General features: G+C 41.4%; 1 protein-coding gene across 2 annotated transcripts in view; it reads right to left on the bottom strand.

Moving 5' to 3' along the window:
- Window positions 1–2,439: 2,439 nt before the first annotated feature.
- PTGFRN (prostaglandin F2 receptor inhibitor) overlaps window positions 2,440–19,795 on the bottom strand; it is a 79,042-nt gene continuing 61,686 nt past the window's right edge. For both annotated transcript variants that reach the window (XM_083611537.1, XM_083611538.1), the window contains 3 exons: window positions 12,604–12,711; window positions 6,288–6,593; window positions 2,440–5,486 (listed from right to left, as the gene is read on the bottom strand). In XM_083611537.1, coding sequence (XP_083467663.1) covers window positions 5,320–5,486; window positions 6,288–6,593; window positions 12,604–12,711 — 581 coding nt within the window. In that variant the 3' untranslated portion in view covers window positions 2,440–5,319. The remainder of the gene's footprint in view (window positions 5,487–6,287; window positions 6,594–12,603; window positions 12,712–19,795) is intronic.

Below are 19,795 nucleotides of genomic sequence, written 5' to 3' on the forward strand. Positions count from 1 at the left end.
AACAAAAAAAAAAAAAGCAACAGTTTCAAGTCCGGAGAAACCCTTCAGATTCAAAGTATCTCTCTTACAGAGTTAGCTGTCAAAAAGTTGCATTGTCCTTAAACAGCGCGATTCACAGTGCGGCAATTCTATTGTCCCTTGGCAGTCCGTTCCCAGGCATTAAGTGGTGGTCTTTGTTCCCTTTCTCTCTTTTTTTGCAGGCAAAAAGTACTTCCCCTTCTCCCTCCCCTCTCCTGCACCTCAGGGAGGGAGTTCTCTTTTATTGATGTTAGGATTTGAGTCTTTTTCAACACTATTTTCAAGGTCTTAGCTTAGACAGTCTTTGCTTTAATCTGTTTACAGAAAATGGAAGGCAGACTTCCTGTTTACGCCTTCCCACTTCAGTGCCAAATTAATCCTTTTTTTCCCTTAAATTCCCCAATCTTCAAACTTGACCTACTCACAGGTAGTTGTTTAGTAGCCGAATTGTCACAGGAAAAAGGTCAGCGCTCTCCGGCAACAGCTGTGCGGCTTCACTCCACGGAAGAAGCAATTGACTCTCAGCACCGCGCCAGACTCCCCGTTTTGCTCCGGAGCCCTTTACAGGGTTCCCTCACAAATTGGGGGGGGGGCGCTAAAGGTGCCCGCCGAGTCCCACGGTCACAGGCTTCACCCGCCTGTGATTTTCGAAGGAGTCCCCGCTTCGTCGTAGCGGCAAGACCCGATTTCCGCGGAGCTACTTCCTCAGAACTAGAGGGAATCCGCCATTGCTGATGGCGCCGCCTCCGGAAGTGTAAGAGAGGCAATTTTGTCAGCAGGACTTTGCCGTTCAGGGATGAGAAAAGCTTTATGTGCCCAAGTTTCCTCTTCTACATAATCATTAATAAAACAGCAGCTCTGCCATCCTCTGCATCCAGCCATTCCACTTAATTCATCTGTCAGAAAAAGAAGCAAAGTGAAGCAAAGAAGAACAAAAGCAAGTAAGTGGTAAGGAAATTAGGGCTTGAGAGGAGTATATCTGCAAGGCCTCTTGGCAGATTTTGATACGCAGCTTGAACTGTCAAGACATATAGAGATGCCTTTGCTTGTCTTCATCTTGAGCAGAAAATTGCAAGCAGTTCTGGATAAGAAGGGAAACAGGTCATGACCAGAGTCCCAAAACATGTGCCCACTTAACTGTGGCTTAGCTAATGAGCTTCATTGCCACACAGGCACAGATCTAACTCAATTTCGCCCGTTACCAGCTCATTCAACACATTCGTTTTATTTGTATGCCACTTTTCTGCAAAAAAATAATAATCATATTCCAAGCGGCTTATGACAAAGAAAGCAGGAATACATGTTACAACAATTTCGTAATAATGTAGCAAAACAACAGTGAATATAGTAACATACAAAAAAACCCACATTACTTAAGCAACAAGCAGCATCCATTAGCAAAGGAGAGTTGCAGTTTCATCTTAGTCCCAGAAACACCTCTCCCATGATATTGCTCAGTGTCCATCTCCTGTAGTCGCTTGCAAAGGCAAGGTGTGGAGTAGCTGGAGACAACCCTCCCATAAAGTTCATCTGATCAGTTTCAAAACTGCAGCCTACATACGGCAGAAAGATCCTGCTGAAGCTCACTGCCCCAGACTCAAAATATACTGAGTACCATTCCCTGAACAAAACTACTACAGTGGTACCTCGGGTTACATACGCTTCAGGTTACATACGCTTCAGGTTACAGACTCTGCTAATCCAGAAATATTACCTCGGGTTAAGAACTTTGCTTCAGGATGAGAACAGAAATCGTGCTCTGGCGGCATGGCAGCAGCGGGAGGCTCCAGTAGCTAAAGTGGTGCTTCAGGTTAAGAACAGTTTCAGGTTAAGAACGGACCTCCAGAACGAATTAAGTACTTAACCCGAGGTACCACTGTACCAAAAAAAATCAATGAACCTAGCAAATCAACCTAACTATCCTAACTATTCAACTTCAGACTCAGTAGAATTTGAATGTGTATAGTAAAAGAACAAGCATATCAACAAACTTCTGGGACAATTTGTTATTGTTGGCAAATTCAATAATGATAATGGTACAATTGTGGTAATGTGCTAATTATGTAAAGCAAGAGATTGTAAACAAAACAAAAAAACCCTTTGAGAGAAAAACATTACAGGGGCATCTCAAGTCAATATAGAGCGGACTGTAAAGCATCAACTAATGGTGATTTTGAGATCTTCAGTGCATCATTTTAGAGCAGGATGCAGCAATATTGACATTCCAATATAGGGGACGGGTCAAGAATGAAGATCAGGGCTGCTTTTGACAGCATAGACAAGCAACAACATTATTTCATTTTCCTTTGACTAAAATGGGATAATACACCACTCCAAGCAGTGGAAAAGCATAAAGTACACTGAACACCACATATAAAAGGAGAGGAAGATGTAATTTAACACAATGACCACAGAACACGATTTTATAAAAAGACAATTTATTTTCAATGTAAAAAACACATTACACAGCATCGTTTAACTGTTCAACTCATATCTTCCAAAGCCATGCTGAACACATTTCTTTAAAAGCTTCCAGAGCTGTGCCTAAAACCTTTCTTTCAAAATCAACCAAAAAGATTTCCTGTCATTTAAGAAAGATGCTTTTGAAATGTTACCCAATTTGTGTTCCAAATGTCCTGAATTCCCAACTGTGAGCTAGAAGCATGGAAAGAGACAAATCAGGATTGACAGGAGCCCTTAGAATGTTTGACTGTTGATTCCATGACTGCAACTCTGACAAATACTGTTGAACACCTAACTGAATCCCATGCAACTTCTTCTCCACAGAGATACCAGAGAGAGTTAACACAAAACAGAAGCAACAAATATTTTCTGGAGAGACAGAAGAGCTACTTTTTAAAAAGAGGAACAATATAAAATTGGCACAATTGGAAGGAGACTCTGGAGTGGTACTACTTCAAGGTATACTTAAGTACAAGGGAGAAAGCATAATCTCAAATCAAAAGGAGCAGTTGAACCTATCAGCCAGATTTGTTTAGAAGAAAAATAGCTCCCCACCCTCTGGTCTAAGAAGCTTGGGCAACAACTTGAGAGAACCTTGCTATGAAAGGCAGGGAATCCCTGAACCAAAATAACCCTGAGTTTCTTTCCATGGAGAGGCAAAGTGTGCAATAAGTGTTCAAAGAAAATTAAACTTTCCTGGGCTAAGCCATTTCATAATTATTGCATTTAAATGTTTTTGTTTATCCCTCAAAATGTGAGAACAGAAAGACTCAAGACACAATATGCATGGAAGGATAATTTGTGCTTTAGACAACTGCTTCTGCTCCACTTTAAAAAAAGAAACAAGTCTTACAATGTGGAGAATGCAACTAAAACATTAGCTTGCAATATGAAAGGTTAAGACATAGGATTTGTCTAGATGGGTGGGATGTCGGATTAAATATAAGCCACCTGGGGCAATGCTCTAAATGTCAAGTGCAAAAACGGTTTGCCACAGAGAAGGCCCCAAAGGGGCAGATTACCATGGTCAGCCAACCAGAACTCTCATATTTACTAAGCCTTCTGGAGGACTCTAGCCATGTTGACTCCATACAACTTTAAAGTTTGCAGATTTCCAGCGGGTTCCTGCAGCTCTCAAGGAACCTTTCAGGAATCTGAGTTTGGACACCCCAGAATTAAAGCTTGCAAACCTAGCAATATGCACAATCTTATACTGGAGTCAATGCAAGCTGAAACTGGTGATTTGTGAACACCATCTGTGCCTTCAGATGAATGTGCTAAGTTGATGTTCACACGCATAACATCCTGCATGCCTCCTTGTGTATGTGCACAATCTCCATTCAACTTGTATTAACCAGTTTACTCTGCAGGTCAACTTCACCTCCAAGCACAATAGAGTAGTATGACTATTTGCTCTTTGCATGAATGTTCAGTCTTAGGCTTGACTCAAGTCACACATGTTTAATGCCTAAAGTTTTCTGGAAAATGCCTCTGTTCTGAATTCTTATTGCTTAGATATGCTGGCTGTGCTGGAAGATTTAGATGCCTTAAGTCACAGGGGCAGCTCCTTGGATAAGGGATAAAGGTATGTGGAAGACAAGATCTAGATCCCTCTACTTTAGCACCAGAGATCCCTATCATGATCATTTATCCTAGTTTGTCAGCAAAGGATATGCTGCACTATGCAGCATGCACAAGGGAATCCAGAAAAGGAGCACTATCCCCCATGTATATCCACTGTATTCCTCCCTCCCTCCTTACCCCTACCCTGAGTTACAACTGCAGACACTGACCAATGCCAAAGTCTACTTGGTGGCTGCAAAACCAATTATGTAAGTTCCCCAATAACAAGCTGCAGATCTAGACCCTTGTTCACTGATCTGCAGGGGTCTTTGTCATGGTGCACCTTAATCTGTCATGGCACACTGCTCTCTGTGACTTTTTTCTACTTGCGCCGAGTCAGGAATGTTTGTACAAGGAGGATTGTGCCTCAATTTTAGACCTTCTGGTCCTTGAGTTAGGTAGACCTGTGATCCACCTAAGAACATCTAGAAGTCTCCATCCAGTTTCTAGAGGTGACATGTTCGTTATGAAAAAAAATTCACCAGCACAGTGAGCAGAAGTGGAAAAAGTGGTGGCACTTCATGTTGAGGCTCTTAGGAATATGCAGGGCACAGAAGCTCAAGCCCCTCTTATCAGTATGATAATAGTGGGCAGAATATGAAGCACAGTGGGAGGCAGGGCACTGTAAGAAAAGGTTTGTATTGCTGCCTACTTCCTTTGAAGGGCTGCTAAACCAGCACTATTTAAAAAAAAAAAGACTTCAGAAACTACAATCCAAGTTTTAGTTTAGGATTAATTCCAATCCCACCAACAGCAGACAAAAGGATTTCCTCGCCAGATTCTGCCCGGAGTAGGGGAACCTGTTCTCTCTTCTCTAGGGATCAGCTAGTTATAAAGGAAGACATTTATTGCCTCTGAGCTCTTCCAATTCCATCTTCCTATTAAACAACAAGGGAAAACATTTTAAACACAAGCCTTGATAGTGAGTCTTAGCTAAAGGTCTGCAGGAAGCACACTGTGGAACAGTTTGCCTGTGTGGGTGGGGAGAACTATCCCTCAAAAAAGTGCCACTTGAAGAAGAGCTCAATGTTGACAAACACTACTTGTGCTCTAAATGTGAAACACTGGTAAAAGGAGAAGTTCTATGTCCAGGAGAGAAGGTCAGACAATTGTTGTCAGGGCATTTTGGCTTGAAACACTCAAGTCTGAGTAGCCTCAGGCCTTCCAAAATCCCCTCCCTCCCAAAAACGTGTGCATCCACCTCAACTCTGAAGCTCAGTCCATTTCCATAGACATAAGTCGGCGTCTCTCTCGTCGGGTTTCTTGAACTTCCTTCTTGCAACACCAACGGGAACTGCAGTAGCCAATCAGACAGGATAAGAGTCCAATGATTGTGGACAGGCCAATGCCAATCAACAGTGGGAATTTGAAAGCATTCAGCACTGAGGGTGAGGGAGAAAGAAGAAGAAGAAATGTTATGCACAATCCAGAGAGAGTAAATGTTTCTTGCATTGAAAGGGGCTATTTCAGATCTGGATATATGCAAGTTAGAAAACGTATTCCTTTGCCATTTGCTACTTACACCTGACCTGGACAGAGAAAGGAACAGAGATTCATAGGGATGTCAATGCAGTCCCAGGTCGATTTATAAAGATTAAAAATGTTAAGAGTACTGAAAGAAATATTGGTCAGCTACTGTTATCTCTGATTACCTAAACATCCCACCTTCCATTCTAAATTTTAAGAAAAAGAATCAAACACTGAGACTTTCCACCAGCAAATGTCCAGTTCAATCTATATTTAAAAGGAAACCAATTACCATGAAGGCCAGTAATCAAAACAACACTGTAAGCCAGGATAACATGGTGCTTGGAATGAGCATATGCCTGTAGAGTGAAATGTATGTTGCTTCAAACAACTCACATTCAACAGAAAAACAGAAGATTTCTGCAGACTAATTATACAAACTAGTTAAATAAAACAAATAAAAAACAGAGCAACTACTACTACAAGAAATCGAATTGCAAGCTATCATGTTAGCGCATTCTAGCAGTTTTGTCTGATTTTCCCTGGATCATCACTTAGTGATGCAAGAACGGGAAAACCCTCTTGGGCAGTCATAAAAACCAATAGTGGTAGAAAGCATTATGTTGTTTGCCATTATGCTAAAAGACAAAGTATGTTGATTACTTCTCAATGACAACTGATAATGCTATATATAAACAAATTGGAGGCACTCTTACCATCCATTTTCACAGTTACAAGGATTGGCTTGGATTTGACCTCCATCTCCTGTTGCCAGATCCCTGCAGTTGACCGTACCCAGGGGGTTACTAAGCAGTAGTGGTTGCCAAAGTCCTGGTCTTCACAGCCATGAATCCTAAGACGGAATTCCATGGGGCTGATTCTTTCCAAGCTGACATCACTGCTTCCATTTCTTTTGGCCTGGGTGACTATCCCTTTCCGATCTAATGATGCGAGGAAAACGGGGTCTCTGTCCATTGCGATCGAGTGCATGGCAAACCAGGAGACATCGAAGGACATGTCATCTGAATTGGGAAACACAAACAAAACCAGTTTATAGGTATCACTAAACACAACAGTTCCAGGTAGGTACAGAGCTGTCTCTTGCCCTTCCCAGAGTCAAGTTTGCTAAACTGAAAAGGCTTAATTGCATCCAACAATGAATGGTCTCCAATTTGTGGGTTCTTCTGAGCAATAGCCTCAACTCTAAGCTTGTCAGGAGCAGAAGAAAGGACTAATGCAGGGGTCAGCAACCTTTTCCAGCCGTGGACTGGTCCACCATCCCTTAGACCATGTGGGGGGCCGGACTATATTTTGGAAAGGGAAAAAAAAAGAATGAATTCCTATGCCCCCAAATAACCCAGAGATGCATTTTAAATAAAAGCACACATTCTACTCATGTAAAAACACCAGGCAGGCCCCACAAATAACCCAGAGATGCATTTTAAATAAAAGAACACATTCTACTCATGTAAAAACACGCTGATTCCCGGACCGTCCGCAGGCCGGATTGAGAAGGCAATTGGGCCGCATCCAGCCCCCGGACCTTAGGTTGCCTACCCCTGGGATAATGTGATTATTAGCAAAAGAAGCTCCATTTGCAGCAGTACATTTGGGGCAATACTACACAGTTATTCTGCTTCAGATTGATATTCTGCTTCAGACTGATGGGGAAGCAAGAACTCAGAGGGGCTGCATGAGACAGCCCTTCAACCTTTGTTAATCTCCAGCTACACTGCATTTAACTCCACTATATTCACTGCAATATCACATAAATATGATCTAAAACTGGTTTTGATGGCATCACCACAGTCCTCTTTTTCCAGTCTCTGTTCTCTAGCTTGAATTACTGCAAAGTTCTTTTTACCCACCATCTGGGTAAACTGCATAGTTCAAAAACTGAACCTGATATTCCCATTATAAAAGGGCTGTTTTAAAGCATAATCCCCAATTCATATGTGACGACAAGACAGATTGCTGTACATGCTCCTATCTGAGATTTCTGGTTTTGCTTACTACAGGCCAGTATGTGTTCATTCTTGCATCATTTACTGTAGTTTTAAGATATGCTCGAACTGTTCTTTATGAGGACATGGGAAGAGAAGAGGAAAATGTAGCATGGCTTTAGGAAAGTATAGTAATGCTCATAGGAATAGGCAACCTGTTTAAGGTGGAAGGGCAAGCTATTGTAACCTTCAAAACAAGACATCAAATCATGGGTTATGAAACAATATCAGACAGCAGTATTCCCCTAAAACTGAGGTAATACAAGTATAAGCAGGTTGCCTTACAGACACTAGTACAAACAAGTTTCTGTGACATTGCAAGGTTTGTTCCCTGTATGCATTGCCCCAATTCAGATCACCTACCTACTATCTACTTTGGGTGGTGTGCCATTAGGAACAAAGGCCTCCAATTTCACTAACAGACTAATCTCTCTCAAGTGTCTTTGCACTGACTTCCACCTCTAACACTGGATGACAGGTAGTCAGAGTCCATCAGTATATCCTGCATTCTTCCCTCCAATGTGCAAGATTATACTAAATCCATTAGCAGATCTGCACTTTTAACCTCATTAGACTGGTAGCTGAGGATGCAGTTTAATCGTTGCAACTGTCTTCTAGTCCTAGTCTTCGGAGAGCTGGGAAGCAAGTGTAAGAACCATCACATACTACAAAGAATAGATTTACCGTAACTATGCCTGCTACAATATTGCTTGGGCTGTACCCTCAAAGCCAAAGTTCATTATGACAATCTTTGCATGAAGTGGATCTCAACTGATTACGTTCATGATAACAGAAGGCAGTTGCCTCATCTGAAAAGAAGCATGATGCTTATCCATTTTTACTAGACTTGTGAAAGGTGCTTTACACATGAGGCTTAAGTACGTGTACATTTTTATATCTTTGTTAAATTTATATCCCATGTTCCTCTGTGCAATACTCAAGGTGGCTAGCAATAAAATAAATCATCTTAAAATTACACTCACACCACAATCTAAGAAGAGAAGTTGAAAATCGTCTATCAGCATCCAGTTACAATAATATCAACATGGAAGATGTACAAGGCTCTAGAAGAGTGTAATGAAAATGTTCCCAAAATTACAAAACCAAAATCAACAAAAGTTTCATTGGAGGAGGGGTGCAATTATGCACATCCTGGGTTTATTTGACTGCAAAACTACGCCTTTGTCTACAGGGAACAGTAGGGAATGCAAATCAAAGCTTCATCAAAAGCATAAAGATTACAGAGGCATTAAGACATAGACTGGGAGCCAGAAGGAGGCCCCCAGTCTATATCTTGTAACTCATGAAAGTTACCCTGCCCATGTGAAATAGAAAATGCAGCCTAGAGAACTCTAGAAGTCTCTAGCTTGGTTTTTGCCACATTAAGATATTTTTTGCTGTTATTAGGTACTGCCATTTGTCATAAGCTGTTTATTGATTGCCCTTGTGGAAATTATGTTATCCTGCCTTCTGTTGCAGATAAAAAGGTACCATAAACAAACATTATTCACAAGCTGTGCACCCTAATAGGATCATTTCTATTGGATAACCTGCATCATCTGTGCAGTCCATTCATCCGCTGTAGCTGAAGGGAAGCCAATTAAAAAAAACATTGCATATTTGTAGTTTGTCATGTGGACAGCCAATCCGAGAAACTGCCCAAGACCCAACATTAAGATGTCCAACAGATGGGAACAATCTATCTTCATCCAGATGGGTTATCAGAATCTCTGACCAGAGGGATGCGAATGTCCCAGATACCTTACTTTCAATCCCTAAAGCCATTCATTACCCACATATCTATCCATCTCATTCCTGGACTTCACATTTCTGACTAACTTGATCCAATTACACTAGAACACGCCAAGAGACTTAACTCCTAGGAAGAGGAGCATGTCTTAAGCTACTACCTATCTTTTCCACAGTTTCATTTTGCTTTCATCTCTCACAGTCCTGACATTAACCTTTGTAAATTTATAATACATGTGGACAATATTTCAGTAAATCTGGTGAATATTTTGTGAGTTTGGACGATACTGGGGATTGCAGAAGCAGCAATAAAAGCAGAAACAGTGGCAGAAGCAGGAATAAAAACATCAGTCAGAAGCCAGATACAGTGGAATCTAACAGAAGTCCTGGTCGGATTTAATTTTTATACTAATGGACTTTAAAGAGAGATGGCTGTAGGCAGTTACTATTCTAAGATGTGAATAATATTTGTCACACTTTAGAGAAGCTCTTGTGGCATTTTTGGGGATACAGAAAGATAGCATTTGGAACTGTGACAAATTAAGCCTTAAAACTGTGCACATGGGACAAATTACAGTGCTAGGACACTTCCTTCCTGGAAGGAACTTTGAAGTGGATCAACATGTAAAGCACACAGTTATATGCACATTTTTATTTGGCATGCAAATCTAAACTCTCTGACCTTTAGTCAATTCCCTTGGTCAACCAGCCTTCAAGATTCTGAGTCCCATTCCCAGCCTATCTGCTTGGCATTGTGTACATCGGCTTGATAGAATAGAGCTCCTTAAGCCTTGCCGAATCTCAGTGTTGAGACCATTTGTATTTAACAAAAGAAAGCAAGGACATAGAGACTTTTCCTTGATTTTGTAATTCCCACGGTAGTGCTTACAAGTTGTAGTTGCAACATATTAAAGTCTTCTATTCAAATGCTTGTCCATAAAATATGAACTCTGCACACGGACCTATGTAAAAGCTAACCTAAAAACCTGTGGCCCTCCAGCTGTTGTTGGACTACAACTTCCATCCCCCCGATCATGGACTATGCCAGCTGAGGGTGAGGAGAGCTGGAGTCCAACAACATCACAACAGCCACAGGTGACTCACTCCTGCTTTCAGGGCACATCTTCTCTACATCTAAAATGAAAATAGGAATGATTCTGTTTATCAGAAACCAAGTGCTAATGAAATATCTGTAGCATTATTGCTATAGTAATCCAACTCTTGCTGTGAAGTAACAGCAAGGAAGTATGTACTGCTGAATGGTGGAAAATACAGGTGAAGCTCCATCCAGCACAACCAAACTACCCCTCCTGTCAGCTCCTTATAATCTGATGTAACTGAATGGGGTTGGTGATCACACAGACTAGTGACAGAACCAATCCCGAGGGAGTGGGGGGGATGAGATGTGAGAGACACAAAGGAAAGGAACCACTTTCCTTTGGCCTGGGTAGAAACAGCTCCAAACATGGCAGCTGTACTCCTGGTTCCTTCTGGGATTCTTAAACCAGAAGGCTGAAGAAGACTTTTAACAGTAGACATATTTGTGGTATATTTCTATAACGCAGCACTGTGCCAAGTGCATATTGCCTGCAGAGTTTGGTAGGAATACTTGAAGAATTTGACGTTTGTGAATTCTGATACAAACTGACTGGATCTGTAGTTTTCGGGTCATAAAAATTTCAAAGTATGTTTTGAGAGAAGGCATTTAGAAATATGTATACAAACACAATTCTTCATTATTAACGAGGAAGAAGGATGTACTGGGCTTATGGGTGAACACATGCAAAAGTGATATGGACCAGAAATGGACTATTTCATGTGTTCACCCATAAGCCCAGTACATCCTTCTTCCTCGTTAATAATGAAGAATTATTCCTTATTGTGGGAGTGATTAGCAATAAGGGTATGAAGTTGCCTGTCAGATTGTAGGTTTTTGCCTTTTATTGTCTGGACCAGTAGTTAAATGGAGTACTTTTGGCAGTACCATTCACTGGACATTAAGTAACTTACGGTATTGTGTTAACAAATCAAAGGTCCAACACTTATAGTTACTGAACAAATTGATTTAAAAAAAAAGTTTTAAGGAAAGGAACAGGCTGACAGACAAAAGGGCATCTGGCTTCTTAGTTCAGCAAGGTTTTTGAAATACTTCCTGTAAGCACTTTGAACACATCAACACAAATACTAAAGATTAAGGAAAAATGAATTGTTTGCCCTAGATGTGTCCTCAACATACTGCATAAAAAGTATAAACACCCATCAGAATTACATTTGTATAGGTGAGCTGCAAAGCTTAACTGAAAATAGCTAAGCCCAGATTTGTGTGCCGAACACCCACAACGACCAGGCTGCTCAGGCAAATAAGCATATTCTGAAATGTGCTGGGTGTAGTGTGTTTTCAAGAGGTATACAGTGATGATTAAACATGCAACTCTTCCACAGGAGAAAAAACAAAACAGCAGCAGGATTTTGAGTACAAAAGTAAAATTTTATATTATCTCACGAAGGACTAGGATTCCTTACTATGTGGACACTTTCAGATGTACTGTTTTGCTGAGATTAGCTATTGAAGACCTGCAATTAATCTCAGGGTTCCATTCTCAATTGAGACACAGTACTCAGGTAATGAAAGAAAGTCTTAGTTCACTGCTAAACTAGCCAATGTGGCAGCAACTATTAATTAATAAGCAACCATGTTCAAAATTAGATGGGCAGCCACTACAAATTGGCCTGAAAGATAGCTCCAAAAATCATCTGTCCTCTGGGAACCATCTCCAGTTGTGCATGATAAAACTTCTGTCCACAGTTTTTATTCTGTCTTGACAGATGGGCAAACAGCTGGCATCTCATAGCGTACAGAAAGGGTGTGAGTTAACAGTGGATAATGAAGTGTAGGATTGTGGCAGGTGTGGATCTCTTTCCTCACTTCCACAAGATTCAGGGCTGCATCAACTCCATCTATGCTTTCATGGAAAATTCAGACCCAGAGCTCCCTGGTATGACTAAGAAAGTGGGACTCACCCAAGCACAGCTGCAGCTTACAGAAGCACCTGATAATTATAATCCAACTCAGATTATAAGAAGTTTGATAAAGGGTAAAGCTAGCAAGTTATGTAAGTTAAAAGGGGCCAGTCTTCAAGATCTTCCATGGTATTGTGGAAATGGATCATTTAATTCCAACTTCTACTTGCAAGCATAACACATCCTAAGTTGTGAGCATGTTCAAAAATAAACAGGGAAAAAGGAAAAGCCATTATCATTCAAGAGGCTCAAATCATACCTGGACTGAGTACTGTCCCTGCAATGGAGATGATGCAATCTAATTTCACCAGCTCTCCTCGATAAACTGTTGTTTTATGCGATTCCACAGAGACATTGAAAACAGGACCTATGAAGAAAAACACATATTTCTCGTGTGTGATCTCATATATTACACACAGACAGAAAGCCTTACCTAGTATAAACATATATTCATATATATATAAACATATATTCATAAGCTGCATCTGGTTAAAGATTCATGCCTCTAAAATGTACTTAGGAAAACTGAAGCAAAACAAAAAGTGTTCAGACCCTGAGAACATTTATGTGCTCAACACCATCAGAATTAGCTTTTGCACCAGTGAGGGTAGTGGGTTTGAGCCCCACGTTGGGTGAAAGATTCCTGCATTGGAGGGGGTTGGACTAGATGATCCTCATGTTCCCTTCCAATTCTATGATTCTATGAAAATTCAACAGTACTTCACACATTCTGTTGTCAGTGCTGACATTTATGAGAGCACAAGGAGAGCTCTTAAGGCTACCTGTTAGCTGTACTTGCTTTCGAGCTTGGCACCACTAAAACTAGGATTTTAAAAAGCACTATAAATCCAATGATATTCCGTGCATATTTTGATAGTACCAGGGACATAATTTTTGCTACATTATTATGATTATTTGATGTATTTCTAGTCTGTCTTTCTCCCAAATTGGGATTCAGGGCAGCTTAAAATATTTAAAACATTATAAAATACAAAGTAACAAAAGCAAACTAGTTAAAAACAGTAATTAAAATGCAGCGGAACATATTTTAAACCAGCTATTAAAATACAGTTCTTCCTGACAGCATTCCAGTGCAGCATCGCCTGCACTTTAATCTTCAAAGGCCTGTCTGAATATGAAGCTCTTAGCCTGCCGGTGGAAGGTTAACAAAGAGGAAGCCAATCTAACCTCCCTTCAGAGGGAATGCCAGAATATGGGAGCAGCCAAAGAAGAGGCTCTCTCTTGTGTTACCACCAACCGTGCTTCGGGTGTTGATGGGACCAAGTGAATGTGCTCGCGCTCATCCGAAGACCTTAGCACCCAGGCAGATGCATTATCTTTCAGGTTGCCTGTACTCAAGCCACAGAAAGTTTTACACGTGCTAAGTCCACCCCAATACATTTTGCTGTCTAAAACAAAGGACAAGAACACCCTTCCTTTTTATACATACAGGACTGGCAAGAGGATGGCATACTCCACTGCAGGGGCCAGGCTGTGAAAGACACACACAGTTCTGCACTCGAAAAACCTTGCTGCAGCTCACTCCCTGCTCTGCGGCACCTGCTCTCTCCCCACTGAAACTGGTGGTGCCGGTGTGCATCATGTGGGTAGAACGATGTACATGTTGGGAATTCCATTCCACTCTTGCTGCAGATATGAGGGATTGTTACATGTCACATGTCTGTTTACATTCCGGCACAGATTGCTGGAGTCCCATGAGCGGAACATCCGTTCTGTATTGCTTTTGTTTTCTCTCTCTCCAAAAAGAACATCAAGGAGAGAGGCCATGTTTTTTTTTGTCCTGATTTATGTGTAATAAATGCGTAGTTTAGTATAGTATCCATGCCTCAAGCCTGATCTGTTGTGTAATTGCTCTTGCATGCACAGCAGTTCGAGTCGCAGACACATGTCGGAGGATGACAACTGATGGATCTCCGCAGCAGCAAGGCTGAGAAGGGAGATGCTCCGGCTGGGGCCAAGCCAGCTGGCTTTCCATCCCATGGTTCCAACAGCACATACAAGTCTAATACTTACTAAAATGCATGGCCTCATCTGCCGGCCACTCTGCTTACTTGCTCAATGGCACTGTTTGTAATGTGCTGCAGGAAGCTGACCTAATGAACAGCATGCCAGCCCAGGCCAGCTACAACCAAAGACCATTGCCCAGAATATGGGACTAACTAGGGGAGCTCAGCAGGAATGCCATGGGGGGATGCCACCCAGCATCCACACCTAAGCTGCCTTCTTATTCTCCATCTTGGACCTTATACCTATTAAAGCCTACCCTTAACCTCCACAAGCAGAAAGCAGTTATGAGAGAGGGAGAAGAGAGATGCTGAGCAAAAGAAAAAAAGTTAATATCTCTGTTTATTTAAAGCATTTTTACTCCAGTCTTTGGCCAAAAAAGCTCCAACAGAATCTTATGAAGATCAACAAAAAGATTAAGAAATATCCTGCTCCCATGGTGTTGAAGATCACAGCCTCCAGGGTTGCTCCTGGCTGGCTAAAAAAGAAAGATGGAAAAAAGATATATGTTCCTGCAACATGGCCTTAGTCTTTGTCGAGATTTCTGCTCTTTCAAAGTGAACCAGTACTCCAGTATTTGCTGTTTCTCTTACAGTCAGGCTAGGCCAGTATTCTCAAGGGACACATTCAACAGCAAAGCAAGTTTCTGTTAAGGATGTTAGCAGCTTGCAAACCATGTTATTTTTTTCTTGGTCTATGCTGAATCAGCCATAGAAGTCAAACCTCTGTATTGCAAAAAGAATTTATTTTTATTAAGATAACTTTTTAAAAAAGGAAAACCTGATATACAACCACTCTCACAGACACATTTTACTGTGACCAAATTCAACTGTTAGAAGCAGTTACTATCCCAATGATTACTTCAAAATTAACATGGTACCAAATTTCTCTTCTAAATTACATTTTTGTATCGTACAGCATGAGACTGAATTTATCTCTTGCCCTAATTACTTAGATAAGAAGGATGCCCAACAATAAGTATTTTTTAAAATAAATATTTACATATGAGTACTACAATAACACGGAGGATGTAGGTGAACACACATAATCAAGACCATTCCAATGATTCGCAAATATAAATATAAGATGGGCACATTTTCTTCCTCGCTGCTGAATTTTTGTACAGATAAAGCAATTCCTACATAGGAAGAGTACCATAAAAAAAATCTGTTCTACATGCTTTCCACTTCAGACAAAAATAGTTGCATTAAATTAATCCTGTATCAAGTTAAGAGGGAATTACTGCATTTTCTAGTGCCTTATCAGCCTATAAGGGGAAAACCAAATTTATGTCCCTGATGACAGCTCTTCCCTAGAAATTACTGCCAATAGTTAAAAAATGATGGAAGGCATTCCATATATTCAGTGTCACTTAGAATGGTCTATGCATAAGCAGGCACAATTTTGTGAAGACTGCAGAAAGCAGAAGTAACATGGCTAGAGCAATCCCACCTCACTCAGTAGGGGAGATTCGTAGGAGAGCCACTGCCATATCCAGAACCCTGCTGGCTTGCTACAGAAAGGACAGATGGCGGGAAGTGGCCCCCTCTCCAATTTTCAGAGTTGGCATATTTCTGTCTGGCAACCCTGGAATGCCAGTTCCTGGTCTCAGGTTGTTCCCAGTACCGGCAGCACGTTAGTGATAGCAGCAGAGCTTTCCATGATCACACTGGCAACCATAACCCAAGAACTACCATACAACCCAATTGGTTTAACAGGCGTTAGTTACTGACCTCTGCTCCTCATCCAAGTTCCCAAAAGAGAACCCTAACAATTGGGCATCATACGAATCAACAGGGCCATGAGCCACAATCCCTATGCAAGACTTAGATATTGTGCAGGTTTTACCTTAAGGAATACACCATCATGTAAAACAGGAGATAATATTGATAATTAGTAACCTCCAAAGAAGATCTTTTAGTTTTCACTCATGTTATCATCACTGGGGAAGCTGCATTATTTTATTAGGATGGAAACAAACTGCAGTGATGAAGTATTCTAGAGAACTATATTCTTATTAGAACTATATTCGTGTGTGTGTGTGTGTGTGTGTGTGTGTGTGTTCGTTCTGTTGTGAACCACTTTGGAATCTTCAGATGAAGGATGGTATGCAAATTCAATAAATACTAATAAAAATATTTTGTGACATTTTAACTTGTTCTAGTATAGGTATTACCCAGGTGTAGCATTAAAAGGCTTCTCTGTGCTACTTATTATCAAAAAGTGTTCATAATCAGGATGTATGTATGTTTGCAGACACACATTTGATAAATGCACTTTAATTCTCTGTTGCTTGTCATTTTATTAAGTATTATGATTCAATGATAAGTTTGTTTTACTTTTAAATGGCACTGAATTTACAAAGGAGGGTTTTTTTAAAAAAAAGAACAGTGTAGTAATATGAATGGGAACAATTTTTCAATCAGAAGTGTTGACAACTCTAAAAAGATTCCTATGGAGACGTTCTCAGCTCTTGCGCTGGGTTTAGGAAATATGACTTGCCCCACAGGTGGGGGGGGCGGAGTTCTGCTGAAACAATTGTTAGACTATCTAGTCTGTCATGCACCATTATTTGAGGTAGGATAAAAAGGTAAGAAAAGGTAAAGGACCCTTGGACGGTTAAGTTCAGTCAAAGATGACTATGGGGTTACGGCGCTCATTTCGCTTTTCAGGCCAAGGGAACCGCCGTTTGTCCACAGACAGTTTTCCAGGTCATGTGGCCAGCATGACTAAACTGCTTCTGGCACAACAGAACACCTTGACGAGTGCCAGAAACGCCGTTTACCTTCCCGCCACAGCGGTACCTATTTATCTACATTCACTGGTGTGCTAGGTTGGCAGAAGCTGGGATGAGCATCAGGAGCTCACCACATCGCATGGATTCAAACTGCCGACCTTCCAATCAGCAAGCCCATGAGGCTCAGTGGTTTAGACCACAGCGCCACGCACAGCGCTATTGAGGTGAAGTATGACGTATCAGTGAGAAACCTGATTTAAATCGGATTCCCCCTCCCTTTTAAAATTGCCTAGATTTACATCAATCCACCCTGAAAAAGGGGATGGGGTGGGAAGAAGGAATATACACATAACTGCTGTGTTGATCACATTCTAACACAGCTAAATATGCATTAAGGATCCCAGTGAAACAACTGTGACCTTCACAGAAATATAGTGCCAAAGAAGCAAATTATATTAAAATATATCCTCCACTGGGACAGAAAGAGACACAGAAAACTCGATCCAACAGACAGTAGCAGCACACAGTTGCTGTCTGGCCATCCTAGGTTCATAAGAATGCAACTTTCAATGCTACATTGAACACAGAGCATATAACAGCATGCCCATAGTATGAGATATAGGAAAAACTGATGTCATCCACAAGCCCTTCCTATTCCAAAATATTACTCACATCTACCCTGGCCTCAGACCTTGCAATATTATTGTGAAGCTGCTATCATCTTGTCATTTAATAGGCCCTTCTCTCACATAATTCTAGTCATAACTGTTTTTTCTGTGTACATTCTTCGACGAGCACTAACCACACAGCAGAAGATATTACAAAAACAAAACGTTGTGTGTTTTAGCTGCGGCTTGTATCTCCAGCCACCAATTGACAAGAAGCCGTACCAGAATTATTAAAGCACTACCCTGGGCCTGTGCAGGGGAGGGAGGCCGACAGTCTCTATTTTTGCTTCGCCTCAAAAAGAAGGAAAGGCTAAGTAGGATTGTGTTGTATGAACATAAAAATAGCCCTGCTGGATCAGACCAAAAAGGTCCATTAGTCCAATGTCCTGAGAGTGGCCAACCAGATGGCAGTGCAAAGTCAGCTAGCAGGAGATTAAGGCAAGAGCCCCTCCTTCTTCACAGAAACTGGGACTCAAGAAGTCCATTGCTTCTTGCAACACAAGAGTTACATAGCAGCCACTCACAGCATTCTCCTTCATGAGATTATCCAGTTCCCTTCTAAAGCCATCTAAGCTAGTGGCCATCACAATTTACAGCAGCAAACTCCTTGAGTTCACTAAGCACTTTGTGAAGTTGTCCTTAATTTTAGCTGCCCTCAATTTCCAGCCAGTCAGCGTCTTTGGATGAACCCAAGTTCTAGAGAGCAGGAGAAGAAGAACAACACTTCTCTCTAACTACTTTCCCCGTGCCATTCATAATTTTGCAAACCTCCACCCCCTTTCTCCACAAACTTTTCTAAAGCTACATCAAGTTTCCCCTTAGCTGCCTTACTATGATTATTTAAGTGAAAAGTGCCGATTAATATAGTCTTCTCTCACAGAAAAGGTGAAAGAGGGGAGGGCGCTTTAACAAACACAGTTCCAAAAGGAATTGTTGTGAAAATAAGAATAAATAAATGGGGTGGGGTTTATTTGGTGTTTTGGGTGTGTGTTTTTCCTTGGATGCCAGCCCTCTTGTTCCTGATAAATTGAGAGGGATTTGGCTGAGAAGTACAGTATACTGTCTCTCTGGAAGAAACTGCTTTGGCCTACCATGATTCATCCTACCTGGGAATTGTAAGGGTTAACAGTGCTTGTGGGGTCAGCATTACTGAATAGTGAGGGACACAGCTACCCTTTCTTACAATACAGTGGGCTCAAGGAAGGGCATAAACAGCCTCTCCCCTTCCATTGCAAGCCCCGCAGACTGCAGGGACTTGTACCGGATATGGGAAAAGGCAGCCTCAAATTCATGACTGGCTCATGGTGGCTTCATTTAGCCAGAGCTGCCCCGAGAATTCTGTAGTGGAACTGGAAGGTGGGATATACATGCTTAAATAAATACTTTGATGGTCTCATTTTGCATGCTGTACAAGCGAGTCCCAGGTACATGCCCCAGAGAGTAAACACCGACAGTGCGCTCACACACAGTTCTAACTGGCCACATGCTGAATATTAGTGCTGGGCTGTAGGCAGGCAAGTATAGAGACTGCTGAACATATGGGTCCTGGTTGGGATGAAGCACAAATTTGCAGAAGGGTCTAGGCACAATTTAGGAAGCTGTGCAGGGCTCCATAAGCAAAGCACAAGGAGGCTGGATTGCTCACTGCCTGGGATATTAAGCAGGAGTAAACTAAAAATAGTTAACAGCTAGCATATGGAATAGCACCACCAAGCACGGAAACTGGGCATCCAGGTCCCGTACAACATTTCAGGATAGGACCTATGTGTGCAGTTCTCTCAACCCTAGTATTGAACATGTTGTTCTTCTCTTGCTAGGGGACATAATAAATGTGATATCACACTACCTAGAGCCCTGAAAGAGCACATACTACTTTGTTACTGAAAAGCCAACCTCTTTTATTAAAAGATATAAAGCAAGTTAGACAAGATGCGTCTGAGGTTTTGCCCTCACGTATTTTCGTTACGGCCCTGGTGCTGAAGTGTTGCCTTGTGCTATCTCTTGCCTTCAGGGAACTCAAG

The sequence above is a fragment of the Podarcis filfolensis genome (genome assembly GCF_964270895.1).
Source record: "Podarcis filfolensis genome assembly, chromosome: 4".
NCBI classification, from domain to species: domain Eukaryota; kingdom Metazoa; phylum Chordata; class Lepidosauria; order Squamata; family Lacertidae; genus Podarcis; species Podarcis filfolensis.